Source organism: Salmo salar, chromosome ssa05 (genome assembly GCF_905237065.1).
Source record: "Salmo salar chromosome ssa05, Ssal_v3.1, whole genome shotgun sequence".
Lineage (NCBI taxonomy): Eukaryota > Metazoa > Chordata > Actinopteri > Salmoniformes > Salmonidae > Salmo > Salmo salar.
The window spans coordinates 38,104,350-38,130,460 of NC_059446.1; the positions used below are offsets into that span (position 1 = coordinate 38,104,350).

The 26,111-nt window shown below is 40.6% G+C and overlaps 2 protein-coding genes and 1 long non-coding RNA gene across 18 annotated transcripts in view; all 3 read left to right on the top strand.

Moving 5' to 3' along the window:
* LOC106604881 (protocadherin alpha-C2) overlaps nt 1-26,111 on the top strand; it is a 221,101-nt gene that overhangs the window by 48,701 nt on the left and 146,289 nt on the right. For 2 of the 14 annotated variants that reach the window (XM_045718163.1, XM_045718178.1), the window contains exon 1: nt 3,229-5,759. The exons of 9 other annotated variants lie outside the window; for them this stretch is intronic. In XM_045718163.1, the coding sequence (XP_045574119.1) occupies nt 3,396-5,759 (2,364 nt within the window). In that variant the 5' untranslated portion in view covers nt 3,229-3,395. Of the gene's footprint in view, nt 1-3,228; nt 5,760-6,449; nt 9,004-9,184; nt 12,228-26,111 lie in introns of those variants that run through there. 3 more of the 14 variants (XM_045718170.1, XM_045718180.1, XM_045718171.1) reach the window with 2 other exon arrangements.
* Nucleotides 31-2,586, top strand: LOC106604831 (protocadherin alpha-3-like). The gene has a single exon (XM_014199879.2). It carries the CDS (start codon nt 196-198, stop codon nt 2,569-2,571), a length of 2,376 nt encoding a protein of 791 aa, XP_014055354.2. The 5' UTR covers nt 31-195; the 3' UTR covers nt 2,572-2,586.
* On the top strand, nt 12,262-19,769 carry LOC106604885 (uncharacterized). Of its 3 annotated transcripts, none has more exons than XR_006769867.1 (6): nt 12,262-14,282; nt 14,821-14,962; nt 18,079-18,169; nt 18,337-18,526; nt 18,837-18,948; nt 19,241-19,769. It is a non-coding gene; the product is annotated as an uncharacterized lncRNA (long non-coding RNA). The 3 variants fall into 3 exon arrangements; XR_006769868.1 differs by having other exon boundaries at nt 18,337-18,473; XR_006769869.1 differs by having other exon boundaries at nt 12,263-14,282; nt 18,122-18,169.

Below are 26,111 nucleotides of genomic sequence, written 5' to 3' on the forward strand. Positions count from 1 at the left end.
TGGTTTGGTAGCTTATTCTGTCGCTGGAGGACACAGTCGTCCAGCATCGTGGACAGAATAAGATCCGAAATGTACATGAATAAAACTAGTGATGGCTTATTAGTTTTGGTATTTGACTAATTTAATGGACAGACAAGGGTAACCAATGGAGGAATAGTGGAAGTGCTGTGGATTATTGTTATTTATCTTGAAAACATGGAACAAAGAGGATACGGGGCATGGCTGGAGCGATACCAGTGGGTTGCCTTCATGGTTGCTTTGGTTCTCTTTTGGAGCGGAGCGTCTGCTCAGATAAGATACTCCATCTCTGAAGAGCTCAAGGAAGGAACTGTCGTGGGGAATGTAGCTAAAGATTTGGGTATAGAGCTGAGCACATTGAAGGAAAGGAGATTTCGAATCGTGTCTAGTTCGACCGAGTCCCTTTTCCAGGTAAACCAGAATGACGGCATCTTGTATGTGAACCGAAAAATAGACCGAGAGGAGGTGTGTGAACGGAGCAGCGTGTGTTTAATAAACCTGAAAACCGTTCTAGAGAACCCGCTGGAGATCCATTATGTCTCGGTGGAGGTGTTAGACGTTAACGACCATTCTCCCAGCTTTCCCGAGAAAGAGAAACGGTTAGAGATTTCAGAGTCCGTGTTGCCGGGGGCGAGATTTCAGCTACTAGCTGCGCGCGACCCAGATAGAGGTCCATTCTCCGTTCAACAATATAAACTTAGTCACAATGACCATTTCCGTGTTGAGGTGAAAGACCGAGGTGAGGATGGCAAAATGCCGTTTTTGGTTTTACATAAACCACTAGACAGAGAAGCAGTAAGGAGGCACAGACTCCTCCTCACTGCCGTTGACGGTGGAAAACCTCCAAGATCTGGAACTCTTGAAATATCTGTTGATGTACTGGATGTTAATGACAACACACCTCTATTCACTAAAGATGAATATACTGTAAGGTTAACTGAAAACGCTCCTTTGGGAACAATGGTCATACGGGTAAATGCCACCGATTTAGACAGTGGTCTGAACGGAGATATCATTTATTCATTTGGCAATGACGTCAACAGCAGGTTAAGGAAACTTTTTAATTTAGACACCGTAACCGGTGAAATAACTGTCACAGGACAAATAGACTTTGAGGAAAAAGATAGCTATCTGATTGATATACAGGCATCAGATCAAGGACCCGTTCCCCTGACAACAGAGAAAAGTGTAATAGTAAAGATAATTGACGTCAACGACAACGCGCCTGAGATAGAAATAACATCGTTTTCTAACGCAATCCCTGAGGATTCTAGACCCGGAACCACTGTAGCTCTAATTAGTGTTAATGATTTAGACTCTGGTCTCAATGGCAAAGTGATCTGTTCTATAAGTGAGGACGTCCCTTTTAAACTAGTGCCGTCTTTACAGGACAACATGTACTCTGTAGTCACCAAGTCACCACTGGATAGAGAGAAACAGGGTCATTATGACGTCACAATAGTTGCCAAAGACGCAGGCCAGCCTTCCTTGTCATCTATAAAGACTGTCAGCGTTGTTGTATCAGATGTGAATGATAACAGTCCAGAGTTTTCACTGAGTCCCTATCATTTCTATGTCAGTGAAAATAACTACCCAGGCGCCTCAATATTTTCCGTCAGTGCCTCAGACCGTGACATAAATGAAAACGCTCTTATTTCATATCATATTCTGAGAGACAGTGGTGAGGAGAACAAATGGGCATCATTTCTTAATATTAATTCTGAAACTGGGAACATATTGGCGCTAAAAAGCTTTGACTTTGAAACGTTAAAAACATTCCAATTCCAAGTTGTAGCTACAGACTCGGGAACTCCGTCACTAAGCACCAACGTCACAGTGAACGTGTTCATTCTGGATCAGAACGACAACGCTCCAGTGATCTTGTATCCAGTCAGCACTAACGGTTCCGCTGAAGGTGTGGAGGAGATTCCCCGCAATGTGAACGCAGGCCATTTGGTGACTAAAGTGAGAGCCTATGACGCTGATATAGGATATAACGGCTGGTTATTATTTTCACTGCAGGAAGTTACTGACCACAGTCTCTTTGCTTTGGACCGCTATACAGGACAGATAAGGACACTTCGGTCATTCACAGAGACAGACGAGGCTGAGCATAAACTGGTCATACTGGTAAAAGACAATGGGAACGTTTCACTCTCAGCAACAGCTACTGTGATTATCAAGGTTGTGGAGCCCAAAGAGGCTTTTGCAGCTTCTGATGTTAAACGTTCAGTAAAAGACGAGGAGGAGAACAGCGTTACATTTTATTTGATCATTACTTTGGGGTCAGTTTCAACGCTTTTTCTCATCAGTATCGTCGTGTTGATTGTAATGCAGTGCTCCAAACCACAAGACTATTCCTCCAAGTATTTACAAGATGTGAATAACGACGGAACACTGTGCCACAGCATCCAGTACAGATCCGGAGACAAACGGTACATGTTAGTTGGACCCAGAATGAGTATAGGTTCTACTATAGTCCCGGGAGGCAATGGAAATACTCTAGTGATACCCGAACACAGGAGGAGAGCTTCTGGAGAGGTAAGAAGTTAAATACGTTTCTATAATTACCGACTATTTTCTGATAGTGTTCCTGAGCTTGTAAATTGTGTTGATTATAATTGCATAGTGTAGGCCTATCAAGTAGTCAGAGGGTTATTGGATGCATAACATTATACCTCAACTTCGTTCGTGGAAGTACCTTGGCAGTTCATTCGCATCCACTGCTCTCAGGACTGGTCGCTGTCAATGACAGTGGTGCTGAAACACTGTGATGTTCAACGCGCTGTTTGCCAGGTGAAGGTTGGCTTCTTTCATTGTATAAATCTTTCTCGACGCTATGTCCTATTGGACACTCGTTGCATACTTGAGTAAGTGTTGTTTTATGTCCTCATAAACAGGCGTTTTCCATAATGGTTTGTGATGTCTAGACTTACCTCTTCCCCAGGCTATTACGCATTTCGGCGGAGGTGTCTGGGAATGAGATTTACGTGTATCCTGACTTTCTATATTCATACAAGTGATGCAGTAGACTGCCGTTTCCTCCGATACGTCCAAATACCCGTAATACGATTGAATTACAGTGTAATGTGAGGTAGAATCGCATGGTGTCAGTACCCAACTAGAATAACGCTCATGGTAGACATCCTCTCGTCATACTTGTGAGTCCACCCCTTTGCTGGTTTGGTAGCTTTTATTCAGTCGCTGGAGAAATACAGTTGTGCACCTTCGTGAAGCGAATAAGATCTAACATTGACATTATTAAACCACTATTGAATAATGAGTATGGATCATATTCGCGATGTAATGGATAGACAACAGTCACCAATGAAGGAATAGTGGAAGTGCTGTGGATTATTGTTATTTATCTTGAAAACATGGAACAAAGAGGATACGGGGCATGGCTGGAGCGATACCAGTGGGTTGCCTTCATGGTTGCTTTGGTTCTCTTTTGGAGCGGAGCGTCTGCTCAGATAAGATACTCCACCTCTGAAGAGCTCAAGGAAGGAACTGTCGTGGGGAATGTAGCTAAAGATTTGGGAATAGAGCTGAGCACATTGAAGGAAAGGGGATTTCGAATCGTGTCTAGTTCGACCGAGTCCCTTTTCCAGGTAAACCAGAATGACGGCATCTTGTATGTGAACCGAAAAATAGACCGAGAGGAGGTGTGTGAACGGAGCAGCGTGTGTTTAATCAACCTGAAAACCGTTCTAGAGAACCCGCTGGAGATCCATTATGTCTCGGTGGAGGTGTTAGACGTTAACGACCATTCTCCCAGCTTTCCAGATAAAGAGAAACGGTTAGAGATTTCAGAATCTGCATTACCGGGAGCGCGATTTCAGCTACAAGCAGCGCGCGACTCAGACAGTGGCCAATTCTCTGTTCAACAATATAAACTCAGTCACAATGACTATTTTCGTATAGAAGTTAAAGATAGAGGCGAAGACCGTAAAATACCGTTTTTAATTTTACTGAAGCAGTTAGACAGAGAAGCTACTAAGAACCATGTGTTATTGTTTGCAGCCTTGGACGGAGGAAAACCAGTGAGATCTGGCACAAGCGAAATAAAGATTGAGGTATTGGATGTTAATGACAATTCCCCGATTTTTACTAAAGACGTGCACTCTGTAAGGCTTAGTGAAAATGTTCCTGTCGGTGCAACTGTCATTCAGGTAAACGCAACCGATTTAGACGAAGGTGCAAACGGTGAAGTTAGATATTCATTTGGTAATGAAGTAGATAGAAAGGTACGGGAGCTTTTTATTTTGGATTCGATTACTGGTGAAATAACAGTCAAAGGTGTGATAGATTATGAGGAAAATAATATATATGAGATTGATATACAAGCATCAGACCAAGGACTTGCTCCCCTTACAACCGACAAAAGCGTCATAGTAAAGATTGTTGACGTCAACGACAATGCGCCTGAGATTGAGGCGACATCCTTTTCGAATGCAATACCCGAGGATTCTAAACCCGGAACCACAGTCGCACTAATCAGTGTTAATGATTTGGACTCTGGTGTCAATGGGAGAGTTATTTGCTCCTTACTTGAAGATTTACCTTTCAAACTAATGTCATCTTTACAGGACAACATGTACTCTGTAGTCACCAAGTCACCACTGGATAGAGAGGAACAGGGTCATTATGACGTCACAATAGTTGCCAAAGACGCAGGCCAGCCTTCCTTGTCATCTGTAAAGACTGTCAGCGTTGTTGTATCAGATGTGAATGATAACAGTCCAGAGTTTTCACTGAGTCCCTATACTTTCTATGTCACTGAAAATAACGACCCAGGAGGCTCAGTATTTTCGGTGAGTGCCTCAGATCTTGACATAAATGAAAACGCACTTATTTCATATAATATTCTGAGAGACAGTGGTGAGCAGAACAAATGGGCATCTTTTCTTAATATTAATTCTGAAAATGGGAATATATTGGCGCTAAAAAGCTTTGACTTTGAAACGTTAAAAACGTTCCAATTCCAAGTTGTAGCTACAGACTCTGGAACTCCGTCACAAAGCAGCAACGTCACAGTGAACGTGTTCATTCTGGATCAGAACGACAACGCTCCAGTGATCTTGTATCCAGTCAGCACTAACGGTTCCGCTGAAGGTGTGGAGGAGATTCCCCGCAATGTGAACGCAGGCCATTTGGTGACTAAAGTGAGAGCCTATGACGCTGATATAGGATATAACGGCTGGTTATTATTTTCACTGCAGGAAGTTACTGACCACAGTCTCTTTGCTTTGGACCGCTATACAGGACAGATAAGGACACTTCGGTCATTCACAGAGACAGACGAGGCTGAGCATAAACTGGTCATACTGGTAAAAGACAATGGGAACGTTTCACTGTCAGCAACAGCTACTGTGATTATCAAGGTTGTGGAGCCCAAAGAGGCTTTTGCAGCTTCTGATGTTAAAAGTTCAGTCAAAGACGAGGAGGAGAACAGCGTTACATTTTATTTGATCATTACTTTGGGGTCAGTTTCAACGCTTTTTCTCATCAGTATCATCGTGTTGATTGTAATGCAGTGCTCCAAACCCACAGACTATTCCTCCAAGTATTTACAAGATACGAATAACGACGGGACACTGTGCCACAGCATCCAGTACAGATCCGGAGACAAACGGTACATGTTAGTTGGACCCAGAATGAGTATAGGTTCTACTATAGTCCCGGGCAGCAATGGAAATACTCTAGTGATACCCGAACACAGGAGCAGAGCTTCTGGAGAGGTAAGAAGTTGAAAATGACCTCGCATTTTAAAATGCCATTTGCTTTGAAAGCCTCTCAGGCTGATATTTCATCGACCAAAAAGGGTTATGTGGTAATGTGTGAAGTACTTTTTGTTATTGAGTAAGATATTTGTTTGCTGCAACATGATCTCCCATTTTCGATGATAGAGCCATTGCTCTCAGGACTGGTCGCTGTCCATGTCTGTGGTGCTGAAACAATGTTTAGTTCAACGTGCTGTTGACTGGTAAAACTTTGCCAAAACGTAATAACATACATATATATATACATACATATACATACATACATACATACATACATACATACATACATACATACATACATACATATATATATATATATATATATATATATATATATATATATATACACATGCTCGTTAAGTGGATATTTTATTCTTCTTCATTCGTATTTCCTTGTTTCGCCGTTGTTGCATACATGCGTAGGCAACATTTTGTTCTATGGTCGCATGAAGACAATGGCTTGTTATATGTATGCTGACTTTTTTAGACAACTTTTGCAGTCACGTTTATTTATCTAGTCAAGATTCCATTAGTAAGCTTGAAGAATAGTGTAATTTGAGGTAGAATCGCATGGTGTCAGTACGCAACTAGAAAAACGCTACTGATATAAATCATTCTCGTCATACTTGTGAGTCCACCCCCTTGCTGGTTTCGTAGATTATTCAGTCGCTGGAAGAACACAGTCGTGAGCTTCGTGGGGAGAATAACATTTCAATTGTATATTCTGAAAACACTATTGGATAATGAGCTTTGGTAATATTTGTTAATATAATGGATAGACAACTGTCACCATGAAGGAATAGTGGCAGTGCTGTGGATTATTGTTATTTAACTCGAAAACATGGAACAAAGAGGATGCGGGGCATGGCTGAAGGGTCGGCAGTGGGTCGTCTTAGTTGCTTTGATTTTCTTTTGGAGCGGGACTTCAGCTCAGATAAAATACTCCATCTCTGAAGAGCTTAAGGAAGGAACTGTCGTGGGGAATATAGCTAAGGACTTGGGTATAGAGCTGAGCACATTGAAGGAAAGGGGATTTCGAATCGTGTCTAGTTCGACCGAGACCCTTTTCCAGGTAGACCTGAAGGATGGCATCTTGTATGTGAACCGAAAAATAGACCGAGAGGAGGTGTGTGAACGGAGCAGCGTGTGTTTAATCAACCTGAAAACCGTTCTAGAGAACCCGCTGGAGATCCATTATGTCTCGGTGGAGGTGTTAGACGTTAACGACCATTCTCCCAGCTTTCCAGATAAAGAGAAACGGTTAGAGATATCTGAGTCCGCATTGCCGGGAGCACGATTTCAGCTACAAACAGCGCGCGACCCAGACGGTGGAATATATTCTGTTCAACAGTATAAACTCAGCCACAATGATCATTTCCGTTTAGAAGTTATGGACAGAGATGAAGATGGTAAAATTCCTATTCTAAATCTACAGAAACCGCTAGATAAAGAATCTACGAGGACCCACAGATTTCTGCTCACAGCTATTGATGGAGGTGTACCTCCTAGATCTGGTACTATCAACATAATTGTCGACGTTTTAGATGTAAATGATAATATGCCAGTTTTCAACGAAGAGTCATACTCTGTATTGTTGAATGAAAACGCCCCTGTTGGCACGACAGTTGTACAAGTAAACGCTACGGATATAGATGATGATTTGAACGGTGAGGTTATTTACTCTTTTGGTAATAATGTAAATAGTAAGTTACGTAATCTATTTGATGTTGACACTAATACTGGTGAAGTAATTGTGAAAGGACTGATAGACTTCGAGGTTAAAGATCGCTATGAAATTGACATACAGGCATCAGACAGGGGACCCGTTCCTCTGACGACTTACAAAAGCGTAAAAATAAAAATTGTTGACCTCAACGATAATGCACCTGAAATAGAGGTGACATCCTTTTCTAAGGCAATCCCCGAATATTCCAGATCCGGAACCACTGTCGCTCTTATAAGTGTTAATGATTTAGACTCTGGTCTCAATGGCAAAGTGATCTGTTCTATAAGTGAGGACGTCCCTTTTAAACTAGTGCCGTCTTTACAGGACAACATGTACTCTGTAGTCACCAAGTCACCACTGGATAGAGAGAAACAGGGTCATTATGACGTCACAATAGTTGCCAAAGACGCAGGCCAGCCTTCCTTGTCATCTATAAAGACTGTCAGCGTTGTTGTATCAGATGTGAATGATAACAGTCCAGAGTTTTCACTGAGTCCCTATACTTTATATGTCACTGAGAATAACGACCCAGGAGGCTCAGTATTTTCAGTGACTGCCTCAGATCGTGACATAAATGAAAACGCTCTTATTTCATATCATATTCCGAGAGACAGTGGCGAGGAGAACAAATGGGCATCTTTTCTAAACATAAACCTGGAAAATGGGAACATTTTGGCTCTAAAAAGCTTTGACTTTGAAACGTTAAAAACATTCCAATTCCAAGTTGTAGCTACAGACTCTGGAACTCCGTCTCTAAGCACCAACGTCACAGTGAACGTGTTCATTCTGGATCAGAACGACAACGCTCCAGTGATCTTGTATCCAGTCAGCACTAACGGTTCCGCTGAAGGTGTGGAGGAGATTCCCCGCAATGTGAACGCAGGCCATTTGGTGACTAAAGTGAGAGCCTATGACGCTGATATAGGATATAACGGCTGGTTATTATTTTCACTGCAGGAAGTTACTGACCACAGTCTCTTTGCTTTGGACCGCTATACGGGACAGATAAGGACACTTCGGTCATTCACAGAGACAGACGAGGCTGAGCATAAACTGGTCATACTGGTAAAGGACAATGGGAACGTTTCACTGTCAGCAACAGCTACTGTGATTATCAAGGTTGTGGAGCCCAAAGAGGCTTTTGCTGCTTCTGATGTTAAAAGTTCAGTAAAAGACGAGGAGGAGAACAGCGTTACATTTCATTTGATCATTACTTTGGGGTCAGTTTCAACGCTTTTTCTCATCAGTATCATCGTGTTGATTGTAATGCAGTGCTCCAAACCCACAGACTATTCCTCCAAGTATTTACAAGATACAAATAACGACGGGACACTGTGCCACAGCATTCAGTACAGATCCGGAGACAAACGGTACATGTTAGTTGGACCCAGAATGAGTATAGGTTCTACTATAGTCCCGGGCAGCAATGGGAATACTCTAGTGTTACCCGAACATAGGAGGAGAGCTTCTGGAGAGGTAAGAAGTTGACCACTTTGCCATGAGTAGCAACCATTTGGTTCTCAGTATTTTCTAAGTGATATACCTGATGCTTACAGGATCTGTGCCTAAGGGGTTGAATGTATGAGTATAGCTTATGGAGTGTCAAAGATGATTGCCAGTATTGTAGGTGACAACAGAACATGCACTTGTCTGTGTTATTACAATAATGGCTGTATTAGCAATACTCGTTTTACTTCAGATGGCGCTGTCCTACGGTTGTTTCTCTTCTGAAGACACTGCGCTTTGTGGTGCCGCTGTCCATGGTGCTGAAACATTGCGGAGTTCATTCTGCATCTGTGTTTTGGCAAAATTCTCCTGGAATGGTTAACGATCATTTATAGATTCACTAAGGCTATATTAGCAGCATTTTCTAAACGTCAACATACACACCCTGACTTCTCATAAAGATCTTTTCCATTCATGTCCCATCTTTGCCTAACCAGAACAATGGTTTTTAATATTGTTGTATTTTTTTGCACATTTTTGTTTCGAAATAGCACTCGGTATTGGGGTAGTAATGGTTCGTAAAGGGTATAATTACCCTACGAAATCCTGCAATATGAGGTGGAAACGCATGGTGTCAGTGCGCAAGTAAAATAGTGCTTATGAAAGAAATATATTGGCCATACTTTCGAGTCCGCCCTTTAGAGCTGGTTTGCTATTTCGTCAGTAGCAGAATACAACCGTGAGCATCGAGGATACATTGTAATTTAAAACCTTTCATCACCAACATACTGTAAGTTAACGAGCTGTGATCATATTTGGGACTGCAATGGATACGATTAGTTTACCATTAGAGGCATAGTGGAAGTGCTCGGGATTTTTTTAAACCATAAAACATGGAACAAAGAGGATGCGGGGCATGGCAGGAGCGATGCCAGTGGGTTGTGTTCATGGTTGCTTTGCTTCTCCTTTGGAGTAGAGCTTCTGCTCAGATAAGATACTCAATCTCTGAAGAGCTTAAGGAAGGATCTGTCGTGGGGAATATAGCTAAGGACTTGGGTATAGAGCTGACTACCTTGAAGGAAAGGGGATTTCGAATCGTGTCTAGTTCGACCGAGTCCCTTTTCCAGGTAAACCAGAATGACGGCATCTTGTATGTGAACCGAAAAATAGACCGAGAGGAGGTGTGTGAACGGAGCAGCGTGTGTTTGATCAACCTGAAAACCGTTCTAGAGAACCCGCTGGAGATCCATTATGTCGCGGTGGAGGTGTTAGACGTTAACGACCATTCTCCCAGCTTTCCGGAGAAAGAGAAACGGTTAGAGATATTTGAGTCCGCGTTACCGGGGGCGAGATTTCAGCTACAAGCTGCACGCGACCCAGATAGAGGTCCATTCTCCGTTCAACAATATAAACTTAGTCACAATGACCATTTCCGTGTTGAGGTGAAAGACCGAGGTGAGGATGGCAAAATGCCGTTTTTGGTTTTACATAAACCACTAGACAGAGAAGCAGTAAGGAGGCACAGACTCCTCCTCACTGCCGTTGACGGTGGAAAACCTCCAAGATCTGGAACTCTTGAAATATCTGTTGATGTACTGGATGTTAATGACAACACACCTCTATTCACTAAAGATGAATATACTGTAAGGTTAACTGAAAACGCTCCTTTGGGAACAATGGTCATACGGGTAAATGCCACCGATTTAGACAGTGGTCTGAACGGGGATATAATTTATTCATTTGGCAATGACGTCAACAGCAGGTTAAGGAAACTTTTTAATTTAGACACCGTAACCGGTGAAATAACTGTCACAGGACAAATAGACTTTGAGGAAAAAGATAGCTATCTGATTGATATACAGGCATCAGATCAAGGATCCGTTCCCCTGACAACGGACAAGAGTGTAAAAATTAAAATAGTTGACTTCAACGATAATGCACCTGAGATAGAGGTGACATTATTTTCTAAGGCAATCCCCGAAGATTCCAAGCCCGGAACGACTGTAGCACTAATCAGTGTTAATGATTTGGACTCTGGTCTCAATGGGAAAGTTACATGTTCTGTATTGGAAGATATACCTTTCAAACTAATGCCGTCTTTACAAGATAACATGTACTCTGTAATAACCAAGTCCCCACTGGACAGAGAGAAACAGTCTGAATATGATCTAACAATATTTGCTACAGACGCAGGAGAACCGTCCTTGTCATCTGTAAAAACTGTAAGGGTTGTTGTATCAGATGTGAATGATAACAGTCCAGAGTTTTCACTGAGTCCCTATAATTTCTATGTCAGTGAGAATAACGACCCAGGTGCCTCAGTATTTTCGGTGAGTGCGTCAGATCTTGACATAAATGAAAACGCTCTTATTTCATATCATATTCCGAGAGATGGTGGCGACGAGACCAAATGGGCGTCTTTTCTAAACATAAATTCTGAAAATGGGAATATATTGGCGCTTAAAAGCTTTGACTTTGAAACTTTAAAAACGTTCCAATTCCAAGTTGTAGCTACAGACTCTGGAACTCCGTCACAAAGAACCAACGTCACAGTGAACGTGTTCATTTTGGATCAGAACGACAACGCTCCAGTGATCTTGTATCCAGTCAGCACTAACGGTTCCGCTGAAGGTGTGGAGGAGATTCCCCGCAATGTGAACGCAGGCCATTTGGTGACTAAAGTGAGAGCCTATGACGCTGATATAGGATATAACGGCTGGTTATTATTTTCACTGCAGGAAGTTACTGACCACAGTCTCTTTGCTTTGGACCGCTATACAGGACAGATAAGGACACTTCGGTCATTCACAGAGACAGACGAGGCTGAGCATAAACTGGTCATACTTGTAAAAGACAATGGGAACGTTTCACTGTCAGCAACAGCTACTGTGATTATCAAGGTTGTGGAGCCCAAAGAGGCTTTTGCAACTTCTGATGTTAAAAGTTCAGTAAAAGACGAGGAGGAGAACAGCGTTACATTTTATTTGATCATTACTTTGGGGTCAGTTTCAACACTTTTTCTCATCAGTATCGTCGTGTTGATTGTAATGCAGTGCTCCAAACCCACAGACTATTCCTCCAAGTATTTACAAGATACGATTAACGACGGGACACTGTGCCACAGCATCCAGTACAGATCCGGAGACAAACGGTACATGTTAGTTGGACCCAGAATGAGTATAGGTTCTACTATAGTCCCTGGCAGCAATGGGAATACTCTTGTGATACCTGAACACAGAAGAGCTTCTGGAGAGGTAAGATGTGTATTGGGCTAAGAGAGTTGAACACTGTGTATATGAGGGTCTTAATGTTGCCTTTTTGTACTGTTCTGGATGCCTCAATTAGTTGAACTTCATACATGACTTGTGTAGTTGAGTGGATAGAGATAGGCCTATAAGCCTTTTACTATATGGGGACATGACTGTCATACACTTACATGAGATAACATGGTGCTGAAATGTAAAAAGAGTGAAGAGGAATATGTCCATTGGTTAGTGTTGTGAGTTAATTTCAATGTAATCAGAAACTTTTGAGTTGGCCTCAATTCCATAGGATCCTATCTCATTTGATATCTTCTCAACCACTTGATTCAACCAATCAAATAACTATCAATACATTTTGTATTGGTCGTATGGTGCTGTGATTCTCTGGTTAGACGTCACTTACACTTGAGCTGCATTCAACAACGGAAATAGTTCGCAAACGTTGGCTAACGTTACCGAACATATTTCATTTTTGTTGTTATCCGCGACCGTTCGCTAAGGTTAGCGAACAGTCTGTGGAGATATTGTGTGGCGAACATAAGTGTCTGTTTCGGGTCTAAACTGCTGCTAAAAATAATAATGTGGCTATGTAGACTTTCAACTATTTTCAGTAGGAATAGCTAAGTCATTTTCAGTTTAAATACTGTGGCTTTTTAGCTGTTTGATGAAGTAGCTGTTTGATGTTTCACCGTAACATTTTAGAATATTAATTCAAACCGTTGAACTGAAAGTGTTACTCTGGCAACATGTTCGCTGCAAACATAAGCCTTGTTGAACTTGCCTCTGGAGCGGCAAAGAAGACATGGTCGCTACAATCTGCTTGTTCAGGAGGGTCAGCCTGATCTTGGCAATGTATTGATTATCCAATCTATCAAGCAAACAAACAAGTTAGCATGAAATATATATATGATTCATAGATTAGTGAACCTACTGTGAACCAGAGGTACAGCTCCAGTAGGAGCCTGGCCCTCACTGCAGAACTACACGGCAAAAACTGGAGAGTGTTTTTTCTGGAGTTAAAATGATTATCCTCTCAAGTGGTGAAATGAAATCATTTTAGGGTGTCGTTATTACCAGCGGCCGCTAGAGTGGGAGCAAAAATACAGATTAAATTCTATTGGAGTAGAACAGCATGACCACGCCCACTAATGTTGCCGCCATTGACCATTTGCAAGTGTCTCGTGAATGGAAAGAGTGGACAGATCGAGAGTGTGGATCCGCCGAACATCAGTAGTCATCCACAGAACCGCAGAATTTCTTCATTTCTGAACTTAATTACAATTCCAGGTAAGTTCACTGTTATTGGTTAACTTTGAGTGCAAATTAAAACTGTTGAGCAAAATTACAGCTAGCTAGCATTGTAGTGTAGGCTTACTGTTACTGCACGATTTGCATAGTCAGATGCTACTGTGAGCATTTAGCTAGAGCTAATTAGCTAGCTAGCTACAGTAACGTTAAGTTATACCACTTTTAGTGGTTTATGGACTGTATGTACGCCCAGTGGATCGGTGCGTCACCTGTTTTACATTTTCAACAGAGCGGTATTAGCTATTGTCAGTAGCTAGCAGACATTACTAAGTTACTGCCAGCAGGTTAGTCAGTGCAACATGTGTTTTACTCTGAAAAGCAATCTGTTAGCAGACAGTTAGCGGCAGTTGGTCTGTGTTACATGTGTGTTTCACTCAAGTTTAGAGCTATTAGACAGTTTTCAGCTGCAGTTGGGTCGGTACGACACCTGCGTTTTACTCTGAACTTTAGAGCTAGACAATTTTTAGCTGCTTGTTTGGTCAGTAAGACAAGTGCATTTTACTCTGAAAAGAGAGCTGTTAATAGACAGTATTTAGCGTCAGGCAGGTCGATGCAACACATGTGTTTTACTCTAAACAGAGCACTGCTCTCTTGTAATTTGTGCATATTTGTGTTAATGCAATTTAAATGAACTTTTTCTTGTCATCAAGGATGCAGGCTGTACGGTGAAGTACAGGGATTGTCAGAAGTACATTTGTTATGAGGGGCAACTGACCTTCAAATCCTTTTTGGATTGTGGTGAGTGCAAAGTTTCAAATTTCACACAATATCCTATGGAACAACATACTGACACACTTTAAATATACTTACTTTATATTTACTGTCAAATTGATTGCCGATTTCCTTGCTGATAATGAATACAAAGCAATCTTGCGCCTCCCCAAATCACAGATCAGTCAAAGATTGGTTTATGCTTTGGGAGTTGTCTAATTATGCTCATCTGTAGCTGCGCTCATTGTCTTTGCAGGCCATTAATGGTTTTAAAGAATAAGTCATACTAACATTTGTATGCTGCTACAATCTCAGTGTTGATGGCTATCTGTGGTGTATTGCTATAGTACTCAGACTGCTGTTGTAATAATTCAGTAGGTGGCAGTAGTAGACAGGCTGTAGACTGTATATAATTGGAATTGACGTGGAAAGGCGCACTAAGTCAGTTTTGGGGTTACGATGTTCACGTAAAGATGACCTCTTGATTTCTGTTCTGGTTTTTCTCTAAAAAAATACACAACCTATTTATTCAATAAGGTTGTGCAATCTTAATTTGTCTTCACAGTTGCCAATACATTTGACATTCCTACCTTGGACTTAAATGTCTGATGAATCGAAGACTGAAGTTGAGGTGTTTGAGTTTCTTCTAAAGAAACAATACCTTGGTGTGCTGGAGATTTGTTCACCCCAAGACCCAAATCCTGATGGTGAGTTGCTTATTAGCTTAGTGCTTCACATTCATCCATACAGTCCTGGCTAGCCTAACACATGTTCTGAATATGTGAGACAAACAGCTAAATCTGCTGATTTCTTTTCTCATTTTTATATTTTAAAATTATCTTTGTTTCTGTGCTCAACTCTCCCACCCCGTTTAGAACACTAATGGATCTAATCAATTCAAAATGTTACATTTATGCATTCCGCTTGTCATTAACTTCTCTGGGACATGTGGGACGCTAGCGTCCCACCCGCGGGACACACTAGTCAACAGCCAGCCAGGGCGGCAAATTCAAAACAACAAAAATCTCATAATTAAAATTTCTCAAACATACAACTATTATATCCCATTTTAAAGTTACACTTCTCGTTAATCCAACCACATTGCCCGATTTCAAAAAGGCTTTACGGCGAAAGCATAACATTAGATTATGTTAGGACAGCGCTTAACCTCTCTAGGGTATGTGGGACGAAATCGTCCCACCTACTCAACAGCCAGTGGAATCCCGTGGCGCGATATTCAAATACCTTAGAAATGCTATTACTTCAATTTCTCAAACATATGACTATTTTACACCATTTTAAAGACAAGAGTCTCGTTAATAATTTTTATTTTTGTAAAAAAAAAATATTCTACTGCATCATTGATTGTATGTTGTTTTACTCCATGTGTAACTCTGTTTTTGTATGTTGTCGAACTGCTTTGCTTTATCTTGGCCAGGTCGCAATTGTAAATGAGAACTTGTTCTCAACTTGCCTACCTGGTTAAATAAAGGTGAAATAATAATAAAAAAATAATAATAAAAAAATCGAACCACACTGTCCGATTTCAATAAGGCTTTACAACGAAAGCAAAACATTAGGTTATGTCAGCAGAGTACCCAGCCAGAAATAATCAGACACCCATTTTTCAAGCTAGCATATAATGTCACATAAACCCAAACCACAGCTAAATGCAGAACTAACCTTTGATGATCTTCATCAGATGACACTCCTAGGACATTATGTTATACAATACATGCATGTTTTGTTCAATCGAGTTCATATTTATATCAAAAACCAGCTTTTTACATTAGCATGTGACGTTCAGAACAAGCATACCCACCGCAAACTTCCGGCGAATTTACTAAATTACTCACGATAAACGTTCACAAAAAAACATAACAATTATTTTAAGAATTATAGATACAGAACTCCTTTATGCAATCGCTATGTCCGATTTTAAAATAGCTTTTCGGCAAAAGCACATTTTGCAATATTCTGAGTAGATAGCTCGCCATCACGGGCTAGCTATTTTGACACCCACCAAGTTTGGCCCTCACCAAACTCAGATTTACTATAAGAAAAATTGGATTACCTTTGCTGTTCTTCGTCAGAATGCACTCCCAGGACTTCTACTTCAATAAAAATTTTTGGTTTGGTTCAAAATAATCCATAGTTATGTTCAAATATCCTCTGTTTTGTTCGTGCGTTCAAGACACTATCCGAAGGGTGACGAAGGGTGACGCGCCCGATGCGTTTCATGACAAAAAAATTCTAAATATTCCATTACCATACTTCGAAGCATGTCAACCGCTGTTTAAAATCAATTTTTATGCGATTTTTCTCGTAAAAAAGCGATAATATTCCGACCGGGAAACCCTGTTTTCGTTCAAAGACGAAAAAATAAAAACATGGTGTCGGCTCGTGCACGCGCCCCCAATCTCATTGTTCTCTGATCGACCACTATCCAAATGCGCTACTGTTTTTCAGCAATGGGCTGCAAAGTCATCATTCACCGTTCTGCCGCCTTCTGAGAGCCTATGGGAGCCGTAGGAAGTGTCACGTTACAGCAGAGATCCTCAGTTTTCAATAAAGAGAAAACGGCCGGATAAAAAACGTACCCGATTTAATCTGGTTACTACTCCTACCCAGTAACTAGAATATGCATATAATTGTTTGATTTGGATAGAAAACACCCTAAAGTTTCTAAAACTGTTTGAATGGTGTCTGTGAGTATAATAGAACTCATTTGGCAGGCCAAAACCTGAGAAGATTCCAAACAGGAAGCGCTCTCTCTGACCATTTCATGGCCTTCTTGATCATCTTTAACCAAAACAGGGGATCTCTGGCATGACGTGACATTTTCTTTACCCATCGGATAGTGTCTTGAACGCACGAACAAAATGCCGCTATTTGGATATAACTATGGATTATTTTGAACCAAACCAACATTTATTATTGAAGTAGAAGTCCTGGGAGTGCATTCTGACGAAGACAGCAAAGGTAATCAAACTTTTCTAATAGTAAATCGGAGTTTGGTGAGTACCACACTTGGTGGGTGTCAAAATAGCTAGCCTGTGGCCGGGCTATCTACTCAGAATATTGCAAAATGTGCTTTCACCGAAAAGCTATTTTAAAATCGGACATAGCGAGTGCATAAAGGAGTTCTGTATCTATAATTCTTAAAATAATTCTTATGTTTTTTGTGAACGTTTATCGTGAGTAATTTAGTACATTCACCGGAAGTGTTCGGTGGGAATTCTAGTCACATGCTAGTCACATGCTAATGTAAAAAGCTGGTTTTTGATATAAATATGAACTTGATTGAACAAAACATGCATGTATTGTATAACATAATGTCCTAGGATTGTCATCTGATGAAGATCATCAAAGGTTAGTGCTGTATTTAGCTGTGGTTTGGGTTTATGTGACATTATATGCTAGCTTGAAAAATGGGTGTCTGATTATTTCTGGCTGGGTACTCTGCTGACATAATCTAATGTTTTGCTTTCGTTGTAAAGCCTTTTTGAAATCGGACAGTGTGGTTAGATTAACGAGAGTCTTGTCTTTAAAATGGTGTAAAATAGTCATATGTTTGAGAAATTGAAGTAATAGCATTTCTAAGGTATTTGAATATCGCGCTACGGGATTACACTGGCTGTTGAGTAGGTGGGACGCAAGCGTCCCACCTAGCCCATAGAGGTTAACAAAAGTCCTCTAATCATAATAATGGATGTTTCCACCTGAATTGTGTTATAATTAGTGTTAATCACACCAGTTAAATGTTAACATGATTGCTAGATTTTTTGAGCTCCTCTGCAAGCTGCTCCTTATCAAAATACAGTGGAAACAATGGGGGGGACTCCAATGACACCATTATATTGCAGCAGAGTCCTGCTACAAGAAAGACAGCTGAGGATTATCGTCTATCTCATGTAAGTACTGCAAATTTCCAGTTTAAACAAATGCCAAACTTGAAGATTGAGTGATAAATTACATCAATGAAAGTTGTGAAAGGGTGATCATGGTGTGTTTTATTATACTTGCTATTTCATTGCTGTTTTAAAAGTTTTTGTGTGTTCCTTTTTGAAATTACTCTTAGATGATTGAAGACATTCTGAACACCAAACCTGGAGGAGAGAGGATCATGAATGAGTATGCTTGGACAAAAAGCCTAAGAGATAGCAGAAGACGCGATATGGTCAAGATATTGGTTGCACAAATGACAAGTGAACATGGGTATATGTCATATACTCATTACATACCTTACCACCTAACACCATTTTTAGCATGTACGTACATTAAAAACGAATTCTAACCTTTTTTTAACTCTCTGGGACTCTTACACCTTACAATATTTCCAGAATGTCAATATTTAAATTGTTTTACTGTTGGGTGATGTTTTTATTTAAACTATAGATCTATTAACATGTCTGTATGCCCACCATCTCTGCCATCTCTCCTAAGCTCAACTCTGGTGGTATAAAAGCCCAGTTAAGTTCTGCACTGAGAGGGTCAGACCTGTTGATCTTCATCTATGGGCGCATCTGTGTAAGGTTAATTTTAACCTGCTCCCTCAAACCGAATTATACTTTACTTTAGGAGCATTATTACAATGCAGAAGATGGGAGTGGATATCTAGCATGGAGGCTGAAATTTGTTCAAAGGGAAGCATCAGAGGGACGACAGAAGACCATGCGTCAATCACTGACGTGTAAGTGATTCTGATTGTAGTTAGTCTCATTCATGACACATGACCAGAGAATAATTCTATGTGAACATCTGTATAAGCAAGTGTTTCTTAGTCTCTTACTCTTTAGTATTTCTTAGTATTAATTATGTTTCTGAGTCAAATAAATCCTACTTTTCATCTGGTGACATAACTGCATGCATGGCCATCTCTGCAGAGTTTTCGAGCCTTGTTTTTTATATCTTGTGACACAATATTGCATACTTGTATAGAGCAGACAAACCCAGTAATCTGTAAAAGTTTCACCATGTTACAGGTGGTCCAAAAGCTGATAGAGACTCCTTCAGAGAGGAAAACTGTCAAACAACAGAAAGCCTGTGATGTGAGGCCATTGCACTGATGAAGCAATTGTAAAGGAGAAGATGAAGCAGACGTTCGCCTATCGCCAAAAGATGGTTCATGACCCAGTGAAGTCCTCTGAAATATTCAGTGTTTCCAAGATTCCAAGACATAGCAGCAATGGTATGTGGATCTTCGACTGCCTTGCCTTGACACTGTCAGGACAATTGTTTTCTGTTCTACAACAGTCTGGTTAGGACTGTGATATATTACATGACGATAGTGCCACACCATAATGTTTACTGTTCTGTCAGATACAGCTTCTCTATGATGATTTTGAAACTGTAAATCCTCTTGGATCAAAACGGGGAAAATAACATAAATTAGGAGCAATCTATTTCACCTTATGGAATTTTTCTCCAAAGTTCAACTCCTTTCTGCTTGATAGTCATTTGGTTGCTTTATTTCATGCCCAAGACATTAAAACATATGGCTTTTCTAAAATACTTGATCCAATTGTGCAGGATATTAAAATACTTGAGAGGGATGGAATTATGGTTCCCTTGTATGATCAATCAGTGTATGGAACTATTGTCCCAAGTCACAGGTGACAACCTTGGTCTTCACTGTTTATTTGGTTTTGTTGAATCATTCAGTGCCAGACATTGTTGTCGCTTTTGTCTTGCTGAGACAGAGGACTTTCAGACTGAATTTGATGAAGATTCACCCAAGATAGTTATGCGAACTCGAGCACTTCATACAGAACACTACCAAAAAAAGGAGACAAATCCCAGTCTTCCTTATGTGATGGGTGTTAAATGTTCTTGCGTTCTAAACTCCTTGCAGTACTTCAATACATGTGAGAACGTCTCTCTCGATATTATGCATGATATCTTGGAGGGAGTGGCACAATATGAAATGAAACTGCTAGTACTGCACTTGATAGACAAGTACACAACATCAAATAGACAGGACAATAAAAAGCTTCAACTATGGTTACATGGAGCAAAACAACAAACCTCCTGCAGTGAAGTTAGGAGAGGACTCTAATGACTTGGGGTTAAATGCTATCCAGTCCTGGTGTTTACTTCGCAATCTACCACTTCTCTTTGGAGACTTAGTTTGTCCAAATGATCTACACTGGTATGTACTGTTGCCGTGGCTTCAGATAGTAAACATTGTATTTTCTCCAATGATAAAGGGTATTACAATTTTTTTGAAACACTTAATCGCAGAACACCACAGGTTATTCAAGCAATTGTTTCCAAAAAAGAGGCTGCTACCGAAGCATCATTTTATGGTGCATTATCCCACATCTATGCTTAAAATTTGACAAATTTGACAAAGCTGGTGCATGCGCTATGAAGCAAAGCATAATTACTTTAAAAAACAATTTAAAAAGCTTTAAAAAACATTGACAAAAAAAGTCAAATAGCATACAGTTGGTAGACATGACACCAACAGAGTCATGATCAGTCCAGGTAAAATTTAATCTTTAAATGTGGTGGGCTGTAAGATGGCTGAGACTCTTCAGGTACCAACTGACACCAGTTTTAAATGTTAAATGGACCAAACACCATGGAAATATGTATTGTTTAGTTTGTCTTAAAGTCCAATGCGAGATGCCAGTTTTTCAGAAAATCCACCATGTCAAAGATGAGAGGTTACTGTTGGTTACTTTTGCCCTATAAAATGTCTTTATGAGCATTTTAATGCAGATAGAGTTGGTGTACAACAGAGGCACGTTATGTAGTGGATATTAAAGAGCATTTCTGTCACAAAGCAGTTGATATACAGATGTCTTACAGTTGTGGTGATTTCAAGTTTGTTTATTGTCCCATACTGTTTCCTGTGACTCTAAAAACGGCACAGTAAGCTCTTTAAAACCAAGATGTATTGAAATATTGGCTGTTTGATTTACTTTTAAGGGGGAAAGATGCCAAAATGTAATTTAGAGGCCACAATTTTATTTTATCATCTGAGATGCCAGTTTCAAAGTCCTCCATGTCATTGTTAGATGTATTGAATTGCAATATTGAGCTTTTTATGTACATGTAGTTTTTTCCAACTGCTTACACACGTTTTCAAAACTGTCTCCTTTTTTCAAAACTCTACTCACAATTCCCAAAACACCTCACATCTCCTTCAAAATGTAACACTGCATTCAAAATGCCATAAACACATGTCAGAATGGAGCATTTGCATCAAATGGCAAACACTACTTTCATAATAGTACATTTTTGGATATACCATGTAAACACTGTTGTTCTAAAGCGCTTTGGTCTTTCATAGGCTTATGTCTACATTTCAATACAATGTTCTACAGTGAAAGTAATCTGCTGAGAGGGGTAACAAGTACACTGTAAACACCAATGTAGAAACAGAAAATATTTATTAGGCCAAACATTACTGTTCTATACAGTAGCATACAACAAAACCATAAACATATGTAAACCAAAAGTATATTCTTTAGAATACAGTAAAGAACACAATTGTGTGTGGGGTCCCGGGGGGGCAGTCTCCAGTGCTAAGCTACGCTTCATCTCTTCTCCGGGCTGGGTCTGGCCAAAATACTTCGTCCACATCACAAGATATGTTTTCTCTTGCCAAACATCGAGGGAAGTATCTCCTAGCATGGCGTATCCAACCTTGGACAGAGGCAACCTCTATGTCCCCACATGTGTCCTCCATTGCCTGAAGAAGCGGCATGCAGGCATAGGGTTGGCGATCATACACTTTCCAGCGCCAGGCTGAGAAGAATTCCTCTATGGGATTTAGAAAAGGTGAATATGGGGGTAGGTACAAAACTACAAATTGTGGTAGGTACAAAACTACAAATTGTGGATGGGTGGCAAACCAGTTTTGGACCAGAACAGCCCGGTGAAAACTAACATTGTCCCATAAAACCACAAATCTAGCAGGCTCCTGATCTGGATCAGGGACAAGCATTGTGTAAATTGCATCCAGTGTGGCATTGTGATGGAGGACCCCGTTTTGAGTGATGGCAGCACACAGTTATATTACCCCCATGCTGTCCAGGGACATTGGTAATTGCCCTCTGTCCTATTACATTTCTTCCGCAGCACCTGGTTTTGGTGAGGTTGAAGCCAACCTCATCCACATAAATAAATTCATGGCGAATTACATGGGCATCCAGCTCCAATACTCTCTGTAACAGACAAAAGGATATACAGATGAGTAAATATGGTATGTCTGAAGTACTGGAAGTAGTGTTGCATTCATACCTCTACAAAGTCATGTCGCATATTCTTGACTGTCAGAATTTCTCTCAAATGGCACCTTGTAAAGTTGTTTCGTCACTCGGTGCCGTTGGAGGATGCGTTGTATGGTCGACAGGCTTACAGCATTGATGTTGTTAAATATGGTGTCATTATTCAAGATATGCTCTCTTCTCTCGAATCCTAATTGCATTGTTGGCCAAAACCATATTTATAATTGCAGTCTCTTGTACATCTGTAAACAAGCGACCTCGTCCTCCATGATGTCTTTGCCTTTCCACTCTACAGAATTCAAACACAGTATGTGTTCAGCATAGGAACTGTAAACAATGTACAAAAAAAGGTAGTACAGCATGATAACCAACCTCATTCATTCAATGCAGTGCAGTAAATGGATGGCTTAGAGTTAAAATGTTTATGCAATACTATGCAGTCATACGTATTTTACAGTACATTACTGTAATGCTAAAATAGTCATTAGATAGTTGCATACCTGTTCTCATTTCTGAAGGTTCGATTATGGACGCCACTGTAAATCGACTCAAGTTGGGCTGGACTCTCAGTCCAGCCTCTCTCATGGTCAAACCGTGGTTGATCACATGATCAACAAGTGTTGCCCTAATCTCATCAAACCTTCTCTTCTTTACCCTCTTCCTCCTACTCCTCTTCCAACTCTTCGTCTTTGAATTTGTCCTCGTTGTTGTCCCCTGCCTCTTGCTCTCTGTCCATTGTTGGCATCCATTGTTCAAAACAGGTAATCTGACCTTTGACCTATTTATAGGCCTATACTACAGTAAAGCAGTGATTGGTTAGTGATCAGTTAAGCAATTAGTGTTTGCACATGTGAGGAGTGTGTGTGTGTGACTAGGTGAATAAGTGTAGCGTTGTGTTTGGAAAAGGAAAGCAAGTCACTTCCTGTTAGATTTTTGTGTTTTAGGTAGAGAATTGTGTGTAGTGTTTTGAAAAAAGTGTTTTATGCAATTGACAACTGAGTCAAAGGCTGAGAAATAGCTTATGGTTTTGGATATATGGTGTGTAGTTTTGCACTTTGAGTGAGAGGTTTCAAAAATCGTGTGACATGAAAAGATTTTGCGTGTAAGCAGTTGGAAAAAACTGTAAAGTGAACAGAGGCCAACATTTCATTTCAGTCCACAATTTAATTTTATTATCATCAGTATTTTGATGTATGTATTGCAAATGTCTTACATTTAAGAATAAAGTGCTTTGTTAAATACTGACTTCTGATTTATTGATGTTTAGTTGTACAAATGCTACTCTTGACTGATAATATTCAATTCTATATTGAGTGAATTGGCAGTAGAGTGGTTTCCATGTTAAGTTAAATAGAGTAAATTACAGTTTGTAGAGTTAAATATAAACACTGAATAGAGTAGAAAACTCTGCAACAAGAGTAGGTTTTACTCTATTTAGACTGGGACCAAATGTTATCTTTTGTAGAGTATAATTGTATTCAATTTGAGTAAAATTTACTCAGATAAATGTACTGTGTAGAACCAGCTAATCCTAAAGCATCCATATCTTAACCATTAGGAAGTCAAATGCAACGCTGATCTTAGACCAGTGGATAGGGGCAACTTCAGCCTTGTATTTACAGGGCCTTGTTACGTGTTGGGCTTGTGTTGTGGCCTTGAAGGAATCAATTTCAGCAGTTAGAGGCTTTTCATAATCCTTATTTGGAGCTACTCCCCATCAGAAACATAGTCTATTGGCGATTGAATGCAACCTTAAAGCCCATGACACTGTCACATAGGACTAAATTCCAGCCAGTCAAGTTGTTTTCGTTTCTAACATTCTACCTGTGCCCTTTAATAAGGATGTCAACTAAACAGAAGATGGGTTGTCTTATGTTCGTTGTTCACGTGTATGCCTACCTCTTTGACAAATGCAGGTTAGAGCATGTAGCCTAATAAGAGAACAGTGGTGTGCATGCGTGTGTCTGAAGGCCTGTGCACCATGGTGGTAACTAGTGATTGATTATGCGAGCCGCGTTTGGCTGAGGCTGAGAGAGAGAAAGAGTTGCCTGTCTCTTGCGCACGCGGACTCCCGTCGCCTAGCCAGTCGGGTGGGGTGGAAGTGCGCTGCCATTCATTATTTACATGTTCGTTTCCAGTTCCCTCTCTGTCTGTGTTCTAATGCTGCGGCTGCGCGGTTGACGTAATAAAGGTTAGCTCCGGTGCCCTTGTTTTGATTTTCACAAACGGCCTCATGTTATTGGCTAACAGATAGCTTGTGTTTCATCCGCTATGAGAGTGTGGCTGAATGAGGCAGATTTTAGGCGATGATGCTGTTGCCCTAGCAACGCACTGGCAGAATTAACTCTGTATTCGCTGGTTTTCCACCGCATGTTGGAGAGTCTCGCGTGCAGTGCAGTGGTCTCAGCAACAGTGATGAGGGAGGGGGAGGGGACGTCGTGTCTTTTGTATGTTTCCTCTTCTACCAATCTCACAGTATTTCATGAAAATGGGTTTAGTTTTGATTGAAACACGGATTATGTTAGCCAATTCCTCATTGTAATATTTGGTCAACAGATTGTGTCAACAGAGAAGCAACAGTACATGTGAAAATAGATCAACACATTATTAAATATATTGCATTATGGCAATTTTCTATTTTTACTCAACTAGGTCACTTCAAATTTCACAATTCGATAATTCCATAGGCTAGTAATAATGAGTGAGGGTAATTAGAACCAAGATGGCAGTGCAGTACAATAGATCATTACTATTCAGTGGCACTAACACTCATATAGAAGGATTGAGAGGAATGTGAAACAATGCAGAAGATGGAGAAAGACAGTGAGATATCAATACTCAAAAGCCTGGAATGGGTGGAAGTCAGTGGCGAGTGAAATGGACAGTAGAAATAATGAGAACGCTCCATGAAGATTTGATAGCAGCCTTCCCATTTGTAAATGGTGATGATATCCCCTTCAGTGTTTCTGTTCAAAGTCTAATGCCCAGTTTGGTGATTAGCCTGTGTGTGTCAGTGTGTGTGTGTCATTGCATGCACAGTGGCAGTGCCAAGCCATGCTTGGACAGCAGATGCCAGTGTGAGATTTACTGCTCTGATTGAAAATGGGAGCGTGTGTCTCATTTAGCCAACAAGTGCTGTCATGACTTTAACGGGTCACGTTTTTTTTTCTTCTCAGGCCATCATGAGAGACAGTGTGAATATACATGGTTTCACTGGGCCACATTTGCTCCCTCCATCTGTAGTGTGTGTGGTGTAGCTATTGGTGTCTATCATGGCATGTAAGTTAATCTATTGGGACTGTGGTTGGCACGTTCCCCTTTGGAACAGATGGTTGTGATTGTGAAACATGCAAACAACCTTGCTAAATTCACAACAGTATGTTGGTTGACGTGTCTGAGCACGTAGCCTACTTCATCATAGTACAATGTGTACCGTGCTTCATTCATACGTTGCATTTTTGGAGCCGTGGTATATATCTTTGCCTCAGTGTCTCTTTGTGTGTGCTCGCTTAGTCTGTAATTGTGTTAGCATGCCGAGTGTCTATGATCAAGAATGCTCACACTGTAATGCACCTTTGTGGTGTGTCGGTTGTCTTGGTTAATTGTGGGAGAGTGT

Bases quoted from the DNA above. Each gene is read 5' to 3' on its own strand.
- LOC106604831 (XM_014199879.2), top strand. From the start codon at position 196: ATGGAACAAAGAGGATACGGGGCATGGCTGGAGCGATACCAGTGGGTT.